The sequence below is a fragment of the Oncorhynchus nerka genome, linkage group LG23 (assembly GCF_034236695.1).
Source record: "Oncorhynchus nerka isolate Pitt River linkage group LG23, Oner_Uvic_2.0, whole genome shotgun sequence".
NCBI lineage: Eukaryota > Metazoa > Chordata > Actinopteri > Salmoniformes > Salmonidae > Oncorhynchus > Oncorhynchus nerka.
This window is the reverse complement of record NC_088418.1, coordinates 2,396,643-2,415,259: the sequence shown is the minus strand read 5'-3', so window position 1 is coordinate 2,415,259 and position 18,617 is coordinate 2,396,643. Positions and strand designations below refer to the sequence as shown.

At 52.2% G+C, this 18,617-nt stretch overlaps 1 protein-coding gene across 1 annotated transcript in view; it reads right to left on the bottom strand.

Moving 5' to 3' along the window:
• The window catches only part of lyst (lysosomal trafficking regulator), a 280,835-nt gene that overhangs the window by 135,484 nt on the left and 126,734 nt on the right, over nucleotides 1–18,617 (bottom strand). The window contains 4 exon segments of the mRNA XM_065008440.1: nucleotides 5,070–5,230; nucleotides 7,504–7,677; nucleotides 7,985–8,138; nucleotides 12,395–12,770. Of these exon segments, the coding sequence (XP_064864512.1) occupies nucleotides 5,070–5,230; nucleotides 7,504–7,677; nucleotides 7,985–8,138; nucleotides 12,395–12,770 (865 nt within the window).

The following is an 18,617-nucleotide window of genomic DNA, read 5'->3' as shown; positions in this document are numbered from 1 at the left end:
ACTACAGACCCTGGTTCCATCCCAGGCTGTATCACAGCAGTCTAAGGTACTACAGACCCTGGTTCCATCCCAGGCTGTATCACAGTGGTCTAAGCCACTACAGACCCTGGTTCCATCCCAGGCTGTATCACAGCAGTCTAAGGTACTACAGACCCTGGTTCCATCCCAGGCTGTATCACAGTGGTCTAAGCCACTACAGACCCTGGTTCCATCCCAGGCTGTATCACAGTGGTCTAAGCCACTACAGACCCTGGTTCCATCCCAGGCTGTATCACAGTGGTCTAAGCCACTACAGACCCTGGTTCCATCCCAGGCTGTATCACAGCAGTCTAAGCCACTACAGACCCTGGTTCCATCCCAGGCTGTATCACAGCAGTCTAAGCCACTACAGACCCTGGTTCTATCACAGCAGTCTAAGGTACTACAGACCCTGGTTCCATCCCAGGCTGTATCACAGTGGTCTAAGCCACTACAGACCCTGGTTCCATCCCAGGCTGTATCACAGTGGTCTAAGCCACTACAGACCCTGGTTCCATCCCAGGCTGTATCACAGCGGTCTAAGCCACTACAGACCCTGGTTCCATCCCAGGCTGTATCACAGCAGTCTAAGGTACTACAGACCCTGGTTCCATCCCAGGCTGTATCACAGTGGTCTAAGGTACTACAGACCCTGGTTCTATCCCAGGCTGTATCACAGCAGTCTAAGCCACTACAGACCCTGGTTCCATCCCAGGCTGTATCACAGCAGTCTAAGGTACTACAGACCCTGGTTCCATCCCAGGCTGTATCACAGTGGTCTAAGCCACTACAGACCCTGGTTCCATCCCAGGCTGTATCACAGCGGTCTAAGCCACTACAGACCCTGGTTCCATCCCAGGCTGTATCACAGCGGTCTAAGCCACTACAGACCCTGGTTCCATCCCAGGCTGTATCACAGCAGTCTAAGGTACTACAGACCCTGGTTCCATCCCAGGCTGTATCACAGTGGTCTAAGGTACTACAGACCCTGGTTCTATCCCAGGCTGTATCACAGTGGTCTAAGCCACTACAGACCCTGGTTCCATCCCAGGCTGTATCACAGTGGTCTAAGCCACTACAGACCCTGGTTCCATCCCAGGCTGTATCACAGTGGTCTAAGCCACTACAGACCCTGGTTCCATCCCAGGCTGTATCACAGCAGTCTAAGGTACTACAGACCCAGGTTCCATCCCAGGCTGTATCACAGTGGTTTAAGCCACTACAGACCCTGGTTCCATCCCAGGCTGTATCACAGTGGTCTAAGCCACTACAGACCCTGGTTCCATCCCAGGCTGTATCACAGCGGTCTAAGCCACTACAGACCCTGGTTCCATCCCAGGCTGTATCACAGCAGTCTAAGCCACTACAGACCCTGGTTCCATCCCAGGCTGTATCACAGCAGTCTAAGCCACTACAGACCCTGGTTCCATCCCAGGCTGTATCACAGCAGTCTAAGCCACTACAGACCCTGGTTCCATCCCAGGCTGTATCACAGCAGTCTAAGCCACTACAGACCCTGGTTCCATCCCAGGCTGTATCACAGCGGTCTAAGCCACTACAGACCCTGGTTCCATCCCAGGCTGTATCACAGCGGTCTAAGCCACTACAGACCCTGGTTCCATCCCAGGCTGTATCACAGCGGTCTAAGCCACTACAGACCCTGGTTCCATCCCAGGCTGTATCACAGCAGTCTAAGGTACTACAGACCCTGGTTCCATCCCAGGCTGTATCACAGTGGTCTAAGGTACTACAGACCCTGGTTCCATCCCAGGCTGTATCACAGTGGTCTAAGCCACTACAGACCCTGGTTCCATCCCAGGCTGTATCACAGTGGTCTAAGCCACTACAGACCCTGGTTCCATCCCAGGCTGTATCACAGTGGTCTAAGCCACTACAGACCCTGGTTCCATCCCAGGCTGTATCACAGTGGTCTAAGCCACTACAGACCCTGGTTCCATCCCAGGCTGTATCACAGCGGTCTAAGGTACTATAGACCCTGGTTCCATCCCAGGCTGTATCACAGTGGTCTAAGGTACTACAGACCCTGGTTCCATCCCAGGCTGTTTTACAGTGGTCTAAGGTACTACAGACCCTGGTTCCATCCCAGGCTTTATTACAGTGGTCTAAGCCACTGCATCTAGAGGCGGTACTACAGACCCTGGTTCCATCCCAGGCTGTATTACAGCAGTCTAAGGTACTACAGACCCTGGTTCCATCCCAGGCTGTATCACAGTGGTCTAAGCCACTACAGACCCTGGTTCCATCCCAGGCTGTATCACAGTGGTCTAAGGTACTACAGACCCTGGTTCCATCCCAGGCTGTATCACAGTGGTCTAAGGTACTACAGACCCTGGTTCCATCCCAGGCTGTATCACAGTGGTCTAAGGTACTACAGACCCTGGTTCCATCCCAGGCTGTATCACAGTGGTCTAAGCCACTACAGACCCTGGTTCCATCCCAGGCTGTTTCACAGCGGTCTAAGCCACTACAGACCCTGGTTCCATCCCAGGCTGTATCACAGCGGTCTAAGGTACTACAGACCCTGGTTCCATCCCAGGCTGTATCACAGCGGTCTAAGGTACTACAGACCCTGGTTCCATCCCAGGCTGTATTACAGCGGTCTAAGGTACTACAGACCCTGGTTCCATCCCAGGCTGTATCACAGTGGTCTAAGCCACTACAGACCCTGGTTCCATCCCAGGCTGTATCACAGCGGTCTAAGGTACTACAGACCCTGGTTCCATCCCAGGCTGTATCACAGTGGTCTAAGCCACTACAGACCCTGGTTCCATCCCAGACTGTATCACATCTGGCCGTGTCCCATAGGGTGGCGCACAACTGGCCCAGCGTCGTCCGGGTTAGAGTTCGGCCGGGGTAGGCCGTCTTCTGGGTTAGAGTTCGGCCGGGGTAGGCCGTCGTCCGGGGTAGGCGTCATTGTAAATAAGAGTTTCTTCTTAACCATCTTGCAGAGTTTAATAAAGGTTTAAAATATATATATATATATATGCTTTAAATGACCAGCAGAGAGCAATGTTGAGTTATAGCCCCAACAACAACACAGAGAGACAGATGTGTGCAAGTGAGAGAGAGAAGGTACCAAGGGGTTGGCTGGGACAGATTAAAACACGGACAGAGACACAGGCCAGAGGTAGGATGCCAGACAGAGACACAGCCCAGAGGCAGGATGCCAGACAGAGACACAGCCAGGATGCCAGACACAGCCCAGAGGCAGGATGCCAGACAGAGACACAACCCAGAGGTAGGATGCCAGACAGAGACACAGCCCAGAGGCAGGATGCCAGACAGAGACACAGCCCAGAGGCAGGATGCCAGACAGAGACACAGCCCAGAGGCAGGATGCCAGACAGAGACACAGCCCAGAGGCAGGATGCCAGACAGAGACACAGCCCAGAGGCAGGATGCCAGACAGAGACACAGCCCAGAGGCAGGATGCCAGACAGAGACACAGCCCAGAGGCAGGAGGCCAGACAGAGACACAGCCCAGAGGCAGGAGGCCAGACAGAGACACAGCCCAGAGGCAGGAGGCCAGACAGAGACACAGCCCAGAGGCAGGAGGCCAGACAGAGACACAGCCCAGAGGCAGGATGCCAGACAGAGACACAGCCCAGAGGCAGGAGGCCAGACAGAGACACAGCCCAGAGGCAGGAGGCCAGACAGAGACACAGCCCAGAGGCAGGAGGCCAGACAGAGACACAGCCCAGAGGCAGGAGGCCAGACAGAGACACAGCCCAGAGGCAGGAGGCCAGACAGAGACACAGCCCAGAGGCAGGATGCCAGACAGAGACACAGCCCAGAGGCAGGAGGCCAGACAGAGACACAGCCCAGAGGCAGGAGGCCAGACAGAGACACAGCCCAGAGGCAGGAGGCCAGACAGAGACACAGCCCAGAGGCAGGAGGCCAGACAGAGACACAGCCCAGAGGCAGGAGGCCAGACAGAGACACAGCCCAGAGGCAGGAGGCCAGACAGAGACACAGCCCAGAGGCAGGAGGCCAGACAGAGACACAGCCCAGAGGCAGGAGGCCAGACAGAGACACAGCCCAGAGGCAGGAGGCCAGACAGAGACACAGCCCAGAGGCAGGAGGCCAGACAGAGACACAGCCCAGAGGCAGGAGGCCAGACAGAGACACAGCCCAGAGGCAGGAGGCCAGACAGAGACACAGCCCAGAGGCAGGAGGCCAGACAGAGACACAGCCCAGAGGCAGGAGGCCAGACAGAGACACAGCCCAGAGGCCAGACAGAGACACAGCCCAGAGGCAGGAGGCCAGACAGAGACACAGCCCAGAGGCAGGAGGCCAGACAGAGACACAGCCCAGAGGCAGGAGGCCAGCCAGAGACACAGCCCAGAGGCAGGAGGCCAGACAGAGACACAGCCCAGAGGCAGGAGGCCAGCCAGAGACACAGCCCAGAGGCAGGAGGCCAGCCAGAGACACAGCCCAGAGGCAGGAGGCCAGCCAGAGACACAGCCCAGAGGCAGGAGGCCAGCCAGAGACACAGCCCAGAGGCAGGAGGCCAGCCAGAGACACAGCCCAGAGGCAGGATGCCAGACAGAGACACAGCCCAGAGGCAGGAGGCCAGACAGAGACACAGCCCAGAGGCAGGAGGCCAGCCAGAGACACAGCCCAGAGGCAGGAGGCCAGACAGAGACACAGCCCAGAGGCAGGAGGCCAGACAGAGACACAGCCCAGAGGCAGGAGGCCAGCCAGAGACACAGCCCAGAGGCAGGAGGCCAGACAGAGACACAGCCCAGAGGCAGGAGGCCAGACAGAGACACAGCCCAGAGGCAGGAGGCCAGCCAGAGACACAGCCCAGAGGCAGGAGGCCAGCCAGAGACACAGCCCAGAGGCAGGAGGCCAGACAGAGACACAGCCCAGAGGCAGGAGGCCAGACAGAGACACAGCCCAGAGGCAGGAGGCCAGCCAGGGCATGTATTACTGGTTGTTGAATGTGTATGTTTATTGGGTTTTACAGCTCTTTTTTTATGGTGAGACCTCAGAGGAGCTCTCTCTCTCTCACACACACAGCTTGGTACCGTTAAAGAGCAGCACAGTGCCCATGTCGTACTGTCCACCCGGTCTGGTCACGTCCTCACTGTGTCCCATACAGTGTCCCAGCAGACAGAAGGTCTTGTTGCTGTCTGAAGACAGGCTGGACTTCCTGGGTAACGTGTAGTCCAGAGACACCTCACACTTCCTAGATGGGGACCAATCAGAAAACAAGAGTAACGTGTAGTCCAGAGACACCTCACACTTCCTAGATGGGGACCAATCAGAAAACAAGAGTAACGTGTAGTCCAGAGACACCTCACACTTCCTAGATGGGGACCAATCAGAAAACAAGAGTAACGTGTAGTCCAGAGACACCTCACACTTCCTAGATGGGGACCAATCAGAAAACAAGAAAAACACATCACGATCATGTTCATTAGGTATTAAATTGAAGAAAATGGACGGAAACAGGGACAGATTCCCCAATGAACCCAGTCCTGCTTTAGTCCGGGCTATCTTTACTGAAACAAGCATGTTGTCAGGACTATCTTTACTGAAACAAGCATGTTGTCAAGGCCATCTTTAGTCTGGGCTCTTTACTGAAACAAGCATGTTGTCAAGGCCATCTTTAGTCTGGGCTCTTTACTGAAACAAGCATGTTGTCAAGGCCATCTTTAGTCTGGGCTATCTTTACTGAAACAAGCATGTTGTCAAGGCCATCTTTAGTCTGGGCTCTTTACTGAAACAAGCATGTTGTCAAGGCCATCTTTAGTCTGGGCTCTTTACTGAAACAAGCATGTTGTCAAGGCCATCTTTAGTCTGGGCTATCTTTACTGAAACAAGCATGTTGTCAAGGCCATCTTTAGCCTGGGCTCTTTACTGAAACAAGCATGTTGTCAAGGCCATCTTTAGTCTGGGCTCTTTACTGAAACAAGCATGTTGTCAAGGCCATCTTTAGTCTGGGCTCTTTACTGAAACAAGCATGTTGTCAAGGCCATCTTTAGTCTGGGCTATCTTTACTGAAACAAGCATGTTGTCAAGGCCATCTTTAGTCTTGGCTATCTTTACTGAAACAAGCATGTTGTCAAGGCCATCTTTAGTCTGGGCTCTTTACTGAAACAAGCATGTTGTCAAGGCCATCTTTAGTCTGGGCTCTTTACTGAAACAAGCATGTTGTCAAGGCCATCTTTAGTCTGGGCTCTTTACTGAAACAAGCATGTTGTCAAGGCCATCTTTAGCCTGGGCTATCTTTACTGAAACAAGCATGTTGTCAAGGCCATCTTTAGTCTGGGCTCTTTACTGAAACAAGCATGTTGTCAAGGCCATCTTTAGTCTGGGCTCTTTACTGAAACAAGCATGTTGTCAAGGCCATCTTTAGTCTGGGCTATCTTTACTGAAACAAGCATGTTGTCAAGGACATCTTTAGTCTGGGCTATCTTTACTGAAACAAGCATGTTGTCAAGGCCATCTTTAGTCTGGGCTCTTTACTGAAACAAGCATGTTGTCAAGGCCATCTTTAGTCTGGGCTCTTTACTGAAACAAGCATGTTGTCAAGGCCATCTTTAGTCTGGGCTCTTTACTGAAACAAGCATGTTGTCAAGGCCATCTTTAGTCTGGGCTCTTTACTGAAACAAGCATGTTGTCAAGGCCATATTTAGTCTGGGCTATCTTTACTGAAACAAGCATGTTGTCAAGGCCATCTTTAGTCTGGGCTCTTTACTGAAACAAGCATGTTGTCAAGGCCATCTTTAGTCTGGGCTCTTTACTGAAACAAGCATGTTGTCAAGGCCATCTTTAGCCTGGGCTATCTTTACTGAAACAAGCATGTTGTCAAGGCCATCTTTAGTCTGGGCTCTTTACTGAAACAAGCATGTTGTCAAGGCCATTTTTAGTCTGGGCCATCTTTAGTCTGGGCTCTTTACTGAAACAAGCATGTTGTCAAGGCCATCTTTAGTCTGGGCTATCTTTACTGAAACAAGCATGTTGTCAAGGCCATCTTTAGTCTGGGCTATCTTTACTGAAACAAGCATGTTGTCAAGGCCATCTTTAGTCTGGGCTCTTTACTGAAACAAGCATGTTGTCAAGGCCATCTTTAGTCTGGGCTCTTTACTGAAACAAGCATGTTGTCAAGGCCATCTTTAGTCTGGGCTCTTTACTGAAACAAGCATGTTGTCAAGGCCATCTTTAGTCTGGGCTCTTTGCTGAAACAAGCATGTTGTCAAGGCCATCTTTAGTCTGGGCTATCTTTACTGAAACAAGCATGTTGTCAAGGCCATCTTTAGTCTGGGCTCTTTACTGAAACAAGCATGTTGTCAAGGCCATCTTTAGTCTGGGCTATCTTTACTGAAACAAGCATGTTGTCAAGGCCATCTTTAGTCTGGGCTATCTTTACTGAAACAAGCATGTTGTCAAGGCCATCTTGAGAGGGTCCTACCTGACTCTGTTGACCCCTAGTGCCAGGGGGAAAAAGGGTCCTACCTGACTCCGTTGACCCATAGGGCAAGGCGTCCGTGGATGTTCTTCTTGCCCTCAGGCTGCTGGGTGTAGCTGATACCCAGGTGATGCCAACTGCCAGGTGAGACTAGCCCCTCCCCGGACTCTGCCTGGGCCAGTAGCCCCGCCTTCATCTCATCATTAGGGTCAATACACATCCTGAGGAGAGGAGACAGGGCAAATCAGTTAGTCAGCCAGTCAGTCAGTCAGCAAATCAGTCAGTCAATCAAATCAATCAGTCAGCCAATCAACCAGCCAGTCAATCAGTCAGCAAATCAGTCAATCAGTCAGCCAATCAACCAGCCAATCAATCAATCAACCAGCCAATCAATCAATCAATCAGCCAGCCAGTCAGTCAGTCAGTCAGTCAGTCAGCCAGCCAGCCAGCCAGTCAGCCAGCCAGCCAGCCAGCCAGTCAGTCAGTCAGCCAGTGAAATGTATCACATCGGTGTCCTTTGCTGCCCACCTGAAAGTGAATACCCCCGTGGAGAGGTCAGCCCAGACCTGCAGCATCATAGCTTTGGAGCCCATGGAGAGAACGTGCATCAGGCTCTCCTCCACCACTCTCTGCCCATCCGGGATGGTCCCCAGGTTGGGCTCCAACGTTGGAGCCTTCCCCTCTGGAGCGCACAGAGAAAAACATACAAATTCATCCCCTTTTCAATAGAAAGATGAGAGAAGCTGTGATTAATTCTGTTAAACTGATCCAACACACAGGGTTGGGTGAGTTACTTTCTAAATGTAGTCTGTTACAGTTAGGCTACTAGCTATTAGTTACCTGTCCAAAATTGTAAATCCGTAATGTAGCTAACTTTTGGATAACCCAAAACGAGTAATCTGATTACTTTCCATTACTTTTAGATTACTCCCCCTTCAAGAGGGGCCTCCCGAGTGGCACAGCGGTCTAAGACACTGCATCTCAGTGGGCTCAGCGGTCTAAGACACTGCATCTCAGTGGGCTCCCGAGTGGCACAGCGGTCTAAGACACTGCATCTCAGTGGGCTCAGTGGAGCAGCGGTCTAAGGCACTGCATCTCAGTGGGCTCAGCGGTCTAAGACACTGCATCTCAGTGGGCTCAGCGGTCTAAGACACTGCATCTCAGTGGGCTCAGCGGTCTAAGACACTGCATCTCAGTGGGCTCATCTGCATCTCAGTGGGCTCCCGAGTGGCACAGCGGTCTAAGGCACTGCATCTCAGTGGGCTCAGCGGTCTAAGACACTGCATCTCAGTGGGCTCCCGAGTGGAGCAGCGGTCTAAGACACTGCATCTCAGTGGGCTCAGCGGTCTAAGACACTGCATCTCAGTGGGCTCAGCGGTCTAAGACACTGCATCTCAGTGGGCTCCCGAGTGGAGCAGCGGTCTAAGACACTGCATCTCAGTGGGCTCCCGAGTGGCACAGCGGTCTAAGGCACTGCATATCTCAGTGGGCTCAGCGGTCTAAGACACTGCATCTCAGTGGGCTCCCGAGTGGCACAGCGGTCTAAGGCACTGCATATCTCAGTGGGCTCAGCGGTCTAAGACACTGCATCTCAGTGGGCTCCCGAGTGGAGCAGCGGTCTAAGACACTGCATCTCAGTGGGCTCCCGAGTGGCACAGCGGTCTAAGGCACTGCATCTCAGTGGGCTCCCGAGTGGAGCAGCGGTCTAAGGCACTGTATCTCAGTGGCCTCCCGAGTGGAGCAGCGGTCTAAGGCACTGCATCTCAGTGGGCTCAGCGGTCTAAGACACTGCATCTCAGTGGGCTCCCGAGTGGAGCAGCGGTCTAAGGCACTGCATCTCAGTGGGCTCCCGAGTGGCACAGCGGTCTAAGGCACTGCATCTCAGTGGGCTCCCGAGTGGCACAGCGGTCTAAGGCACTGCATCTCAGTGGGCTCCCGAGTGGAGCAGCGGTCTAAGACACTGCATCTCAGTGGGCTCAGCGGTCTAAGGCACTGCATCTCAGTGGGCTCCCGAGTGGCACAGCGGTCTAAGACACTGCATCTCAGTGGGCTCAGCGGTCTAAGACACTGCATCTCAGTGGCCTCCCGAGTGGAGCAGCGGTCTAAGGCACTGCATCTCAGTGGGCTCAGCGGTCTAAGACACTGCATCTCAGTGGGCTCAGCGGTCTAAGACACTGCATCTCAGTGGGCTCCCGAGTGGAGCAGCGGTCTAAGACACTGCATCTCAGTGGGCTCCCGAGTGGAGCAGCGGTCTAAGGCACTGCATCTCAGTGGGCTCCCGAGTGGCTCAGCGGTCTAAGGCACTGCATCTCAGTGGGTTCAGCGGTCTAAGACACTGCAGCTCAGTGGCCTCCCGAGTGGAGCAGCGGTCTAAGACACTGCATCTCAGTGGGCTCAGCGGTCTAAGACACTGCATCTCAGTGGGCTCCCGAGTGGCACAGCGGTCTAAGGCACTGCATCTCAGTGGGCTCAGCGGTCTAAGACACTGCATCTCAGTGGCCTCCCGAGTGGAGCAGCGGTCTAAGACACTGCATCTCAGTGGGCTCAGCGGTCTAAGACACTGCATCTCAGTGGGCTCCCGAGTGGAGCAGCGGTCTAAGGCACTGCATCTCAGTGGGCTCAGCGGTCTAAGACACTGCATCTCAGTGGGCTCCCGAGTGGCTCAGCGGTCTAAGACACTGCATCTCAGTGGGCTCCCGAGTGGAGCAGCGGTCTAAGACACTGCATCTCAGTGGGCTCAGCGGTCTAAGACACTGCATCTCAGCTCAGCTGTCAGCGGTCTAAGACACTGCATCTCAGTGGGCTCCCGAGTGGAGCAGCGGTCTAAGGCACTGCATCTCAGTGGGCTCCCGAGTGGAGCAGCGGTCTAAGGCACTGCATCTCAGTGGGCTCCCGAGTGGAGCAGCGGTCTAAGACACTGCATCTCAGTGGGCTCAGCGGTCTAAGACACTGCATCTCAGTGGGCTCCCGAGTGGAGCAGCGGTCTAAGGCACTGCATCTCAGTGGGCTCCCAGCGGTCTAGTGGGGCTCCCGAGTGGCAGCGGTCTAAGACACTGCATCTCAGTGGGCTCCCGAGTGGAGCAGCGGTCTAAGGCACTGCATCTCAGTGGGCTCCCGAGTGGAGACACTGCATCTCAGTGGGCTCTGGAGCAGGGTCACTGCATCTCAGTGGGCTCAGCGGTCTAAGGCACTGCATCTCAGTGGGCTCCCGAGTGGAGCAGCGGTCTAAGACACTGCATCTCAGTGGGCTCCCGAGTGGAGCAGCGGTCTAAGACACTGCATCTCAGTGGGCTTCCGGTCTAAGGCACTGCATCTCAGTGGGCACAGCGGTCTAAGACACTGTGGGCATCTCTCAGTGGGCTCCCGAGTGGAGCAGCGGTCTAAGGCACTGCATCTCAGTGGGCTCCCGAGTGGAGCAGCGGTCGAGCATCTCAGTGGGCTCCCGAGTGGAGCAGCGGTCTAAGGCACTGCATCTCAGTGGGCTCCCGAGTGGAGCAGCGGTCTAAGGCACTGCATCTCAGTGGGCTCAGCGGTCTAAGACACTGCATCTCAGTGGGCTCCCGAGTGGAGCAGCGGTCTAAGGGGGTCTACTGCATCAAAAAGGAATTTTACCAATTGAATGACAACTATTGCAGGATTTTACACGGCCATAAATGGATGTTGCATTTTACTTGATGGGTTGGGTATGTTTGGAACCCTTTCTACTACAATACAGATAGCAGCATCGTTATGCTATATATTTACATAACAAACCAAAGTCTGTCAGATTCTAATTGACCTCTTGATCTTTAAAATTAGGGCTTGGAAATATTGATTAGAGCGTAACACAAAAACGAACTGTGGTGTAAATTCACCACCAGGGAAGTCAATCTGACATGAATCCTCCCGTTTTATCAGTGTGCTTGTAGAGGTTCAAACCAACTCAATGCACCGTAGTACACATCTCAATCAGGAGCTCTATTGGGGCAGTCCCAGCAGTTGTCTTATATTTGGCTATAAATAGTTCTATTTATGATTTAGCATAATTAATTCATCATTACCGTTTTGTTTCCTTCATGTGATCGACCAATACTAGCCCACACCACGGGCTAGCCCACAATACAGGCTAGCCCACACTAGCCCACAACAAAGGCTAGCCCACAATACAGGCTAGCCCACACCAAAGGCTAGCCCACAATACAGGCTAGCCCACACTAGCCCACAATACAGGCTAGCCCACACTAGCCCACAACAAAGGCTAGCCCACAATACAGGCTAGCCCACACCAGCCCACACCCACGGGCTAGTCCAACACCGGCTAGTCCAACACCAAACCCAGCTAGAGGTGGGGGCTCATAATATTTAGGGGTGTGGTTTACACAGTTATTTTGGTTCAAACAGAGTGTGTCGTTCCAGCTTCAGTGGTCTGTTGTGTGATGGTTGTGAACATGATGCCGTTTTATCAGACTTCACACAGTGTCCACAGCATCAGGAACACCTTCCTAATGTTGAGTTGTACCCCTTTTTCATGAATAGCATACCACTCAAAAATGCTAACCTCCCCTGTTATTGTAATGGTGAGAGGTTAGCATGTCTTGGGGGTATGATATAAAATGCTAACCTCCCCTGTTATTGTAATGGTGAGAGGTTAGCATGTCTTGGGGGTATGATATAAAATGCTAACCTCCCCTGTTATTGTAATGGTGAGAGGTTAGCATGTCTTGGGGGTATGATATAAAATGCTAACCTCCCCTGTTATTGTAATGGTGAGAGGTTAGCATGTCTTGGGGGTATGATATAACATGCTAACCTCCCCTGTTATTGTAATGGTGAGAGGTTAGCATGTCTTGGGGGTATGATCTTTGTGCCTCTGTAATCATGTATTTTACCTACAGAGATACAACTCCATGTGGCCTGTGATGTCATAAACCTTCATCGTATTTCATTGGGTGCTCTTACCCTTCTCTGTATGTCCCTCTCCCTCTTCATTCTCAGCCACCTTTATCCAGACAGAGGCAGAGAACCCAGAGGCCATGTGTGGCCAGCAGTTCTGCCCCACCAGAGGGAGGTGTAACGGGGCAACGTGCCACGGAGAGGTCCTGAGATGTCCTGGTTCCTCTCTTCCATCCCCCTCCCTGCGTCCCGGGGACAGCTTCCCCCCCTTCCACAGCATCCCGCCCCCCTTCCCCCCCGCCCCCCCATTTTGTCGGGAGCCAGGGGAGGTACCGCCAGGGAAAGAGGCGCCGCCGAGGATCATAGGATAGGAGAGGAAGTAGAGAGGTTCCATGTCCACGTTGGCCTGGACGATCTGGAGGACGCCTTTCAGTAGGATGTCCTGGGGCAGAGGGGACGTTACAATAGTGTGTGTGAAAACTCTACATTCTACTCCATAACCTAAACCACCTGCTATAATCTACCCATACACCTAAACCACCTGCTATAATCTACCCATACACCTAAACCACCTGCTATAATCTACCCATACACCACCTGCTATAATCTACCCATACACCACCTGCTATAATCTACCCATACACCACCTGCTATAATCTACCCATACACCACCTGCTATAATCTACCCATACACCACCTGCTATAACCTACCCATACACCTAAACCACCTGCTATAACCTACCCATACACCTAAACCACCTGCTATAATCTACCCATACACCTAAACCACCTGCTATAATCTACCCATACACCTAAACCACCTGCTATAATCTACCCATACACCTAAACCACCTGCTATAATCTACCCATACACCACCTGCTATAATCTACCCAACAACCTGCTATAATCTACCCATACACCACCTACATAATCTACCCATACACCACCTGCTATAATCTACCCATACACCACCTGCTATAATCTACCCATACACCACCTGCTAAATCTACCCATACACCACCTGCTATAACCTACCCATACACCACCTGCTATAACCTACCCATACACCACCTGCTATAACCTACCCATACACCTAAACCACCTGCTATAACCTACCCATAACCTAAACCACCTGCTATAACCTACCCATACACCTAAACCACCTGCTATAACCTACCCATACACCTAAACCACCTGCTATAACCTACCCATACACCTAAACCACCTGCTATAACCTACCCATACACCTAAACCACCTGCTATAACTTACCTAAAAACCACCTGCTATAACCTACCCATAACCTAAACCACCTGCTATAACCTACCCATACACCTAAACCACCTGCTATAACCTACCCATACACCTAAACCACCTGCTATAACCTACCCATACACCTAAACCACCTGCTATAACCTACCCATACACCTAAACCACCTGCTATAACCTACACATAACCTAAACCACCTGCTATAACCTACCCATAACCTAAACCACCTGCTATAATCTACCCATACACCTAAACCACCTGCTATAACCTACCCATAACCTAAACCACCTGCTATAACCTACCCATAACCTAAACCACCTGCTATAACCTACCCATAACCTAAACCACCTGCTATAACCTACCCATAACCTAAACCACCTGCTATAATCTGCCCACCCACAGACGGCCCACCCACAGCCCTAACCCTACAGGGGAAAACATACAGACAACAGGGAAGTGGAGTAGAAAGGCTAACACACACTGTGGTCGGTGCTGTTTAAGATGTGTTTCAGAGCATGGCCTTACTTCTATTACAGTGTATTGGATGTCATTCACCCAGTTCAATGTAACAGTGTCAGGTTTGGGCTACTACATGATACTGTAATTTCCCCTACACCCATCATGAGGTTGCTACAACATAGCCTACAAATTAACATTAATAATGTAGGTGCACACAGGGTGAGAGAAATTTGAGTAATCAAGGTGACAGACAGCAACACATTCAATACCAGCTTGCATAGTGTTGCCTGCATCTAGCTGTGTTGGATAGCTTTAGGTAGCACTGAAGTCAATGTACCCAGAGGAGGACGGAAAAGAGTTTAAATCCAGCTTCACCATGGTGCTACCCTACAGAGTGCTGTTGAGGCTACTGTAGACCATGGTGCTACCCTACAGAGTGCTGTTGAGGCTACTGTAGACCATGGTGCTACCCTACAGAGTGCTGTTGAGGCTACTGTAGACCATGGTGCTACCCTACAGAGTGCTGTTGAGGCTACTGTAGACCATGGTGCTACCCTACAGAGTGCTGTTGAGGCTACTGTAGACCATGGTGCTACCCTACAGAGTGCTGTTGAGGCTACTGTAGACCATGGTGCTACCCTACAGAGTGCTGTTGAGGCTACTGTAGACCATGGTGCTACCCTACAGAGTGCTGTTGAGGCTACTGTAGACCATGGTGCTACCCTACAGAGTGCTGTTGAGGCTACTGTAGACCATGGTGCTACCCTACAGAGTGCTGTTGAGGCTACTGTAGACCATGGTGCTACCCTACAGAGTGCTGTTGAGGCTACTGTAGACCATGGTGCTACCCTACAGAGTGCTGTTGAGGCTACTGTAGACCATGGTGCTACCCTACAGAGTGCTGTTGAGGCTACTGTAGACCATGGTGCTACCCTACAGAGTGCTGTTGAGGCTACTGTAGACCATGGTGCTACCCTACAGAGTGCTGTTGAGGCTACTGTAGACCATGGTGCTACCCTACAGAGTGCTGTTGAGGCTACTGTAGACCATGGTGCTACCCTACAGAGTGCTGTTGAGGCTACTGTAGACCATGGTGCTACCCTACAGAGTGCTGTTGAGGCTACTGTAGACCATGGTGCTACCCTACAGAGTGCTGTTGAGGCTACTGTAGACCATGGTGCTACCCTACAGAGTGCTGTTGAGGCTACTGTAGACCATGGTGCTACCCTACAGAGTGCTGTTGAGGCTACTGTAGACCATGGTGCTACCCTACAGAGTGCTGTTGAGGCTACTGTAGACCATGGTGCTACCCTACAGAGTGCTGTTGAGGCTACTGTAGACCATGGTGCTACCCTACAGAGTGCTGTTGAGGCTACTGTAGACCATGGTGCTACCCTACAGAGTGCTGTTGAGGCTACTGTAGACCATGGTGCTACCCTACAGAGTGCTGTTGAGGCTACTGTAGACCATGGTGCTACCCTACAGAGTGCTGTTGAGGCTACTGTAGACCATGGTGCTACCCTACAGAGTGCTGTTGAGGCTACTGTAGACCATGGTGCTACCCTACAGAGTGCTGTTGAGGCTACTGTAGACCATGGTGCTACCCTACAGAGTGCTGTTGAGGCTACTGTAGACCATGGTGCTACCCTACAGAGTGCTGTTGAGGCTACTGTAGACCATGGTGCTACCCTACAGAGTGCTGTTGAGGCTACTGTAGACCATGGTGCTACCCTACAGAGTGCTGTTGAGGCTACTGTAGACCATGGTGCTACCCTACAGAGTGCTGTTGAGGCTACTGTAGACCATGGTGCTACCCTACAGAGTGCTGTTGAGGCTACTGTAGACCATGGTGCTACCCTACAGAGTGCTGTTGAGGCTACTGTAGACCATGGTGCTACCCTACAGAGTGCTGTTGAGGCTACTGTAGACCATGGTGCTACCCTACAGAGTGCTGTTGAGGCTACTGTAGACCATGGTGCTACCCTACAGAGTGCTGTTGAGGCTACTGTAGACCATGGTGCTACCCTACAGAGTGCTGTTGAGGCTACTGTAGACCATGGTGCTACCCTACAGAGTGCTGTTGAGGCTACTGTAGACCATGGTGCTACCCTACAGAGTGCTGTTGAGGCTACTGTAGACCATGGTGCTACCCTACAGAGTGCTGTTGAGGCTACTGTAGACCATGGTGCTACCCTACAGAGTGCTGTTGAGGCTACTGTAGACCATGGTGCTACCCTACAGAGTGCTGTTGAGGCTACTGTAGACCATGGTGCTACCCTACAGAGTGCTGTTGAGGCTACTGTAGACCATGGTGCTACCCTACAGAGTGCTGTTGAGGCTACTGTAGACCATGGTGCTACCCTACAGAGTGCTGTTGAGGCTACTGTAGACCATGGTGCTACCCTACAGAGTGCTGTTGAGGCTACTGTAGACCATGGTGCTACCCTACAGAGTGCTGTTGAGGCTACTGTAGACCATGGTGCTACCCTACAGAGTGCTGTTGAGGCTACTGTAGACCATGGTGCTACCCTACAGAGTGCTGTTGAGGCTACTGTAGACCATGGTGCTACCCTACAGAGTGCTGTTGAGGCTACTGTAGACCATGGTGCTACCCTACAGAGTGCTGTTGAGGCTACTGTAGACCATGGTGCTACCCTACAGAGTGCTGTTGAGGCTACTGTAGACCATGGTGCTACCCTACAGAGTGCTGTTGAGGCTACTGTAGACCATGGTGCTACCCTACAGAGTGCTGTTGAGGCTACTGTAGACCATGGTGCTACCCTACAGAGTGCTGTTGAGGCTACTGTAGACCATGGTGCTACCCTACAGAGTGCTGTTGAGGCTACTGTAGACCATGGTGCTACCCTACAGAGTGCTGTTGAGGCTACTGTAGACCATGGTGCTACCCTACAGAGTGCTGTTGAGGCTACTGTAGACCATGGTGCTACCCTACAGAGTGCTGTTGAGGCTACTGTAGACCATGGTGCTACCCTACAGAGTGCTGTTGAGGCTACTGTAGACCATGGTGCTACCCTACAGAGTGCTGTTGAGGCTACTGTAGACCATGGTGCTACCCTACAGAGTGCTGTTGAGGCTACTGTAGACCATGGTGCTACCCTACAGAGTGCTGTTGAGGCTACTGTAGACCATGGTGCTACCCTACAGAGTGCTGTTGAGGCTACTGTAGACCATGGTGCTACCCTACAGAGTGCTGTTGAGGCTACTGTAGACCATGGTGCTACCCTACAGAGTGCTGTTGAGGCTACTGTAGACCATGGTGCTACCCTACAGAGTGCTGTTGAGGCTACTGTAGACCATGGTGCTACCCTACAGAGTGCTGTTGAGGCTACTGTAGACCATGGTGCTACCCTACAGAGTGCTGTTGAGGCTACTGTAGACCATGGTGCTACCCTACAGAGTGCTGTTGAGGCTACTGTAGACCATGGTGCTACCCTACAGAGTGCTGTTGAGGCTACTGTAGACCATGGTGCTACCCTACAGAGTGCTGTTGAGGCTACTGTAGACCATGGTGCTACCCTACAGAGTGCTGTTGAGGCTACTGTAGACCATGGTGCTACCCTACAGAGTGCTGTTGAGGCTACTGTAGACCATGGTGCTACCCTACAGAGTGCTGTTGAGGCTACTGTAGACCATGGTGCTACCCTACAGAGTGCTGTTGAGGCTACTGTAGACCATGGTGCTACCCTACAGAGTGCTGTTGAGGCTACTGTAGACCATGGTGCTACCCTACAGAGTGCTGTTGAGGCTACTGTAGACCATGGTGCTACCCTACAGAGTGCTGTTGAGGCTACTGTAGACCATGGTGCTACCCTACAGAGTGCTGTTGAGGCTACTGTAGACCATGGTGCTACCCTACAGAGTGCTGTTGAGGCTACTGTAGACCATGGTGCTACCCTACAGAGTGCTGTTGAGGCTACTGTAGACCATGGTGCTACCCTACAGAGTGCTGTTGAGGCTACTGTAGACCATGGTGCTACCGTACAGAGTGCTGTTGAGGCTACTGTAGACCATGGTGCTACCCTACAGAGTGCTGTTGAGGCTACTGTAGACCATGGTGCTACCCTACAGAGTGCTGTTGAGGCTACTGTAGACCATGGTGCTACCCTACAGAGTGCTGTTGAGGCTACTGTAGACCATGGTGCTACCCTACAGAGTGCTGTTGAGGCTACTGTAGACCATGGTGCTACCCTACAGAGTGCTGTTGAGGCTACTGTAGACCATGGTGCTACCCTACAGAGTGCTGTTGAGGCTACTGTAGACCATGGTGCTACCCTACAGAGTGCTGTTGAGGCTACTGTAGACCATGGTGCTACCCTACAGAGTGCTGTTGAGGCTACTGTAGACCATGGTGCTACCCTACAGAGTGCTGTTGAGGCTACTGTAGACCATGGTGCTACCCTACAGAGTGCTGTTGAGGCTACTGTAGACCATGGTGCTACCCTACAGAGTGCTGTTGAGGCTACTGTAGACCATGGTGCTACCCTACAGAGTGCTGTTGAGGCTACTGTAGACCATGGTGCTACCCTACAGAGTGCTGTTG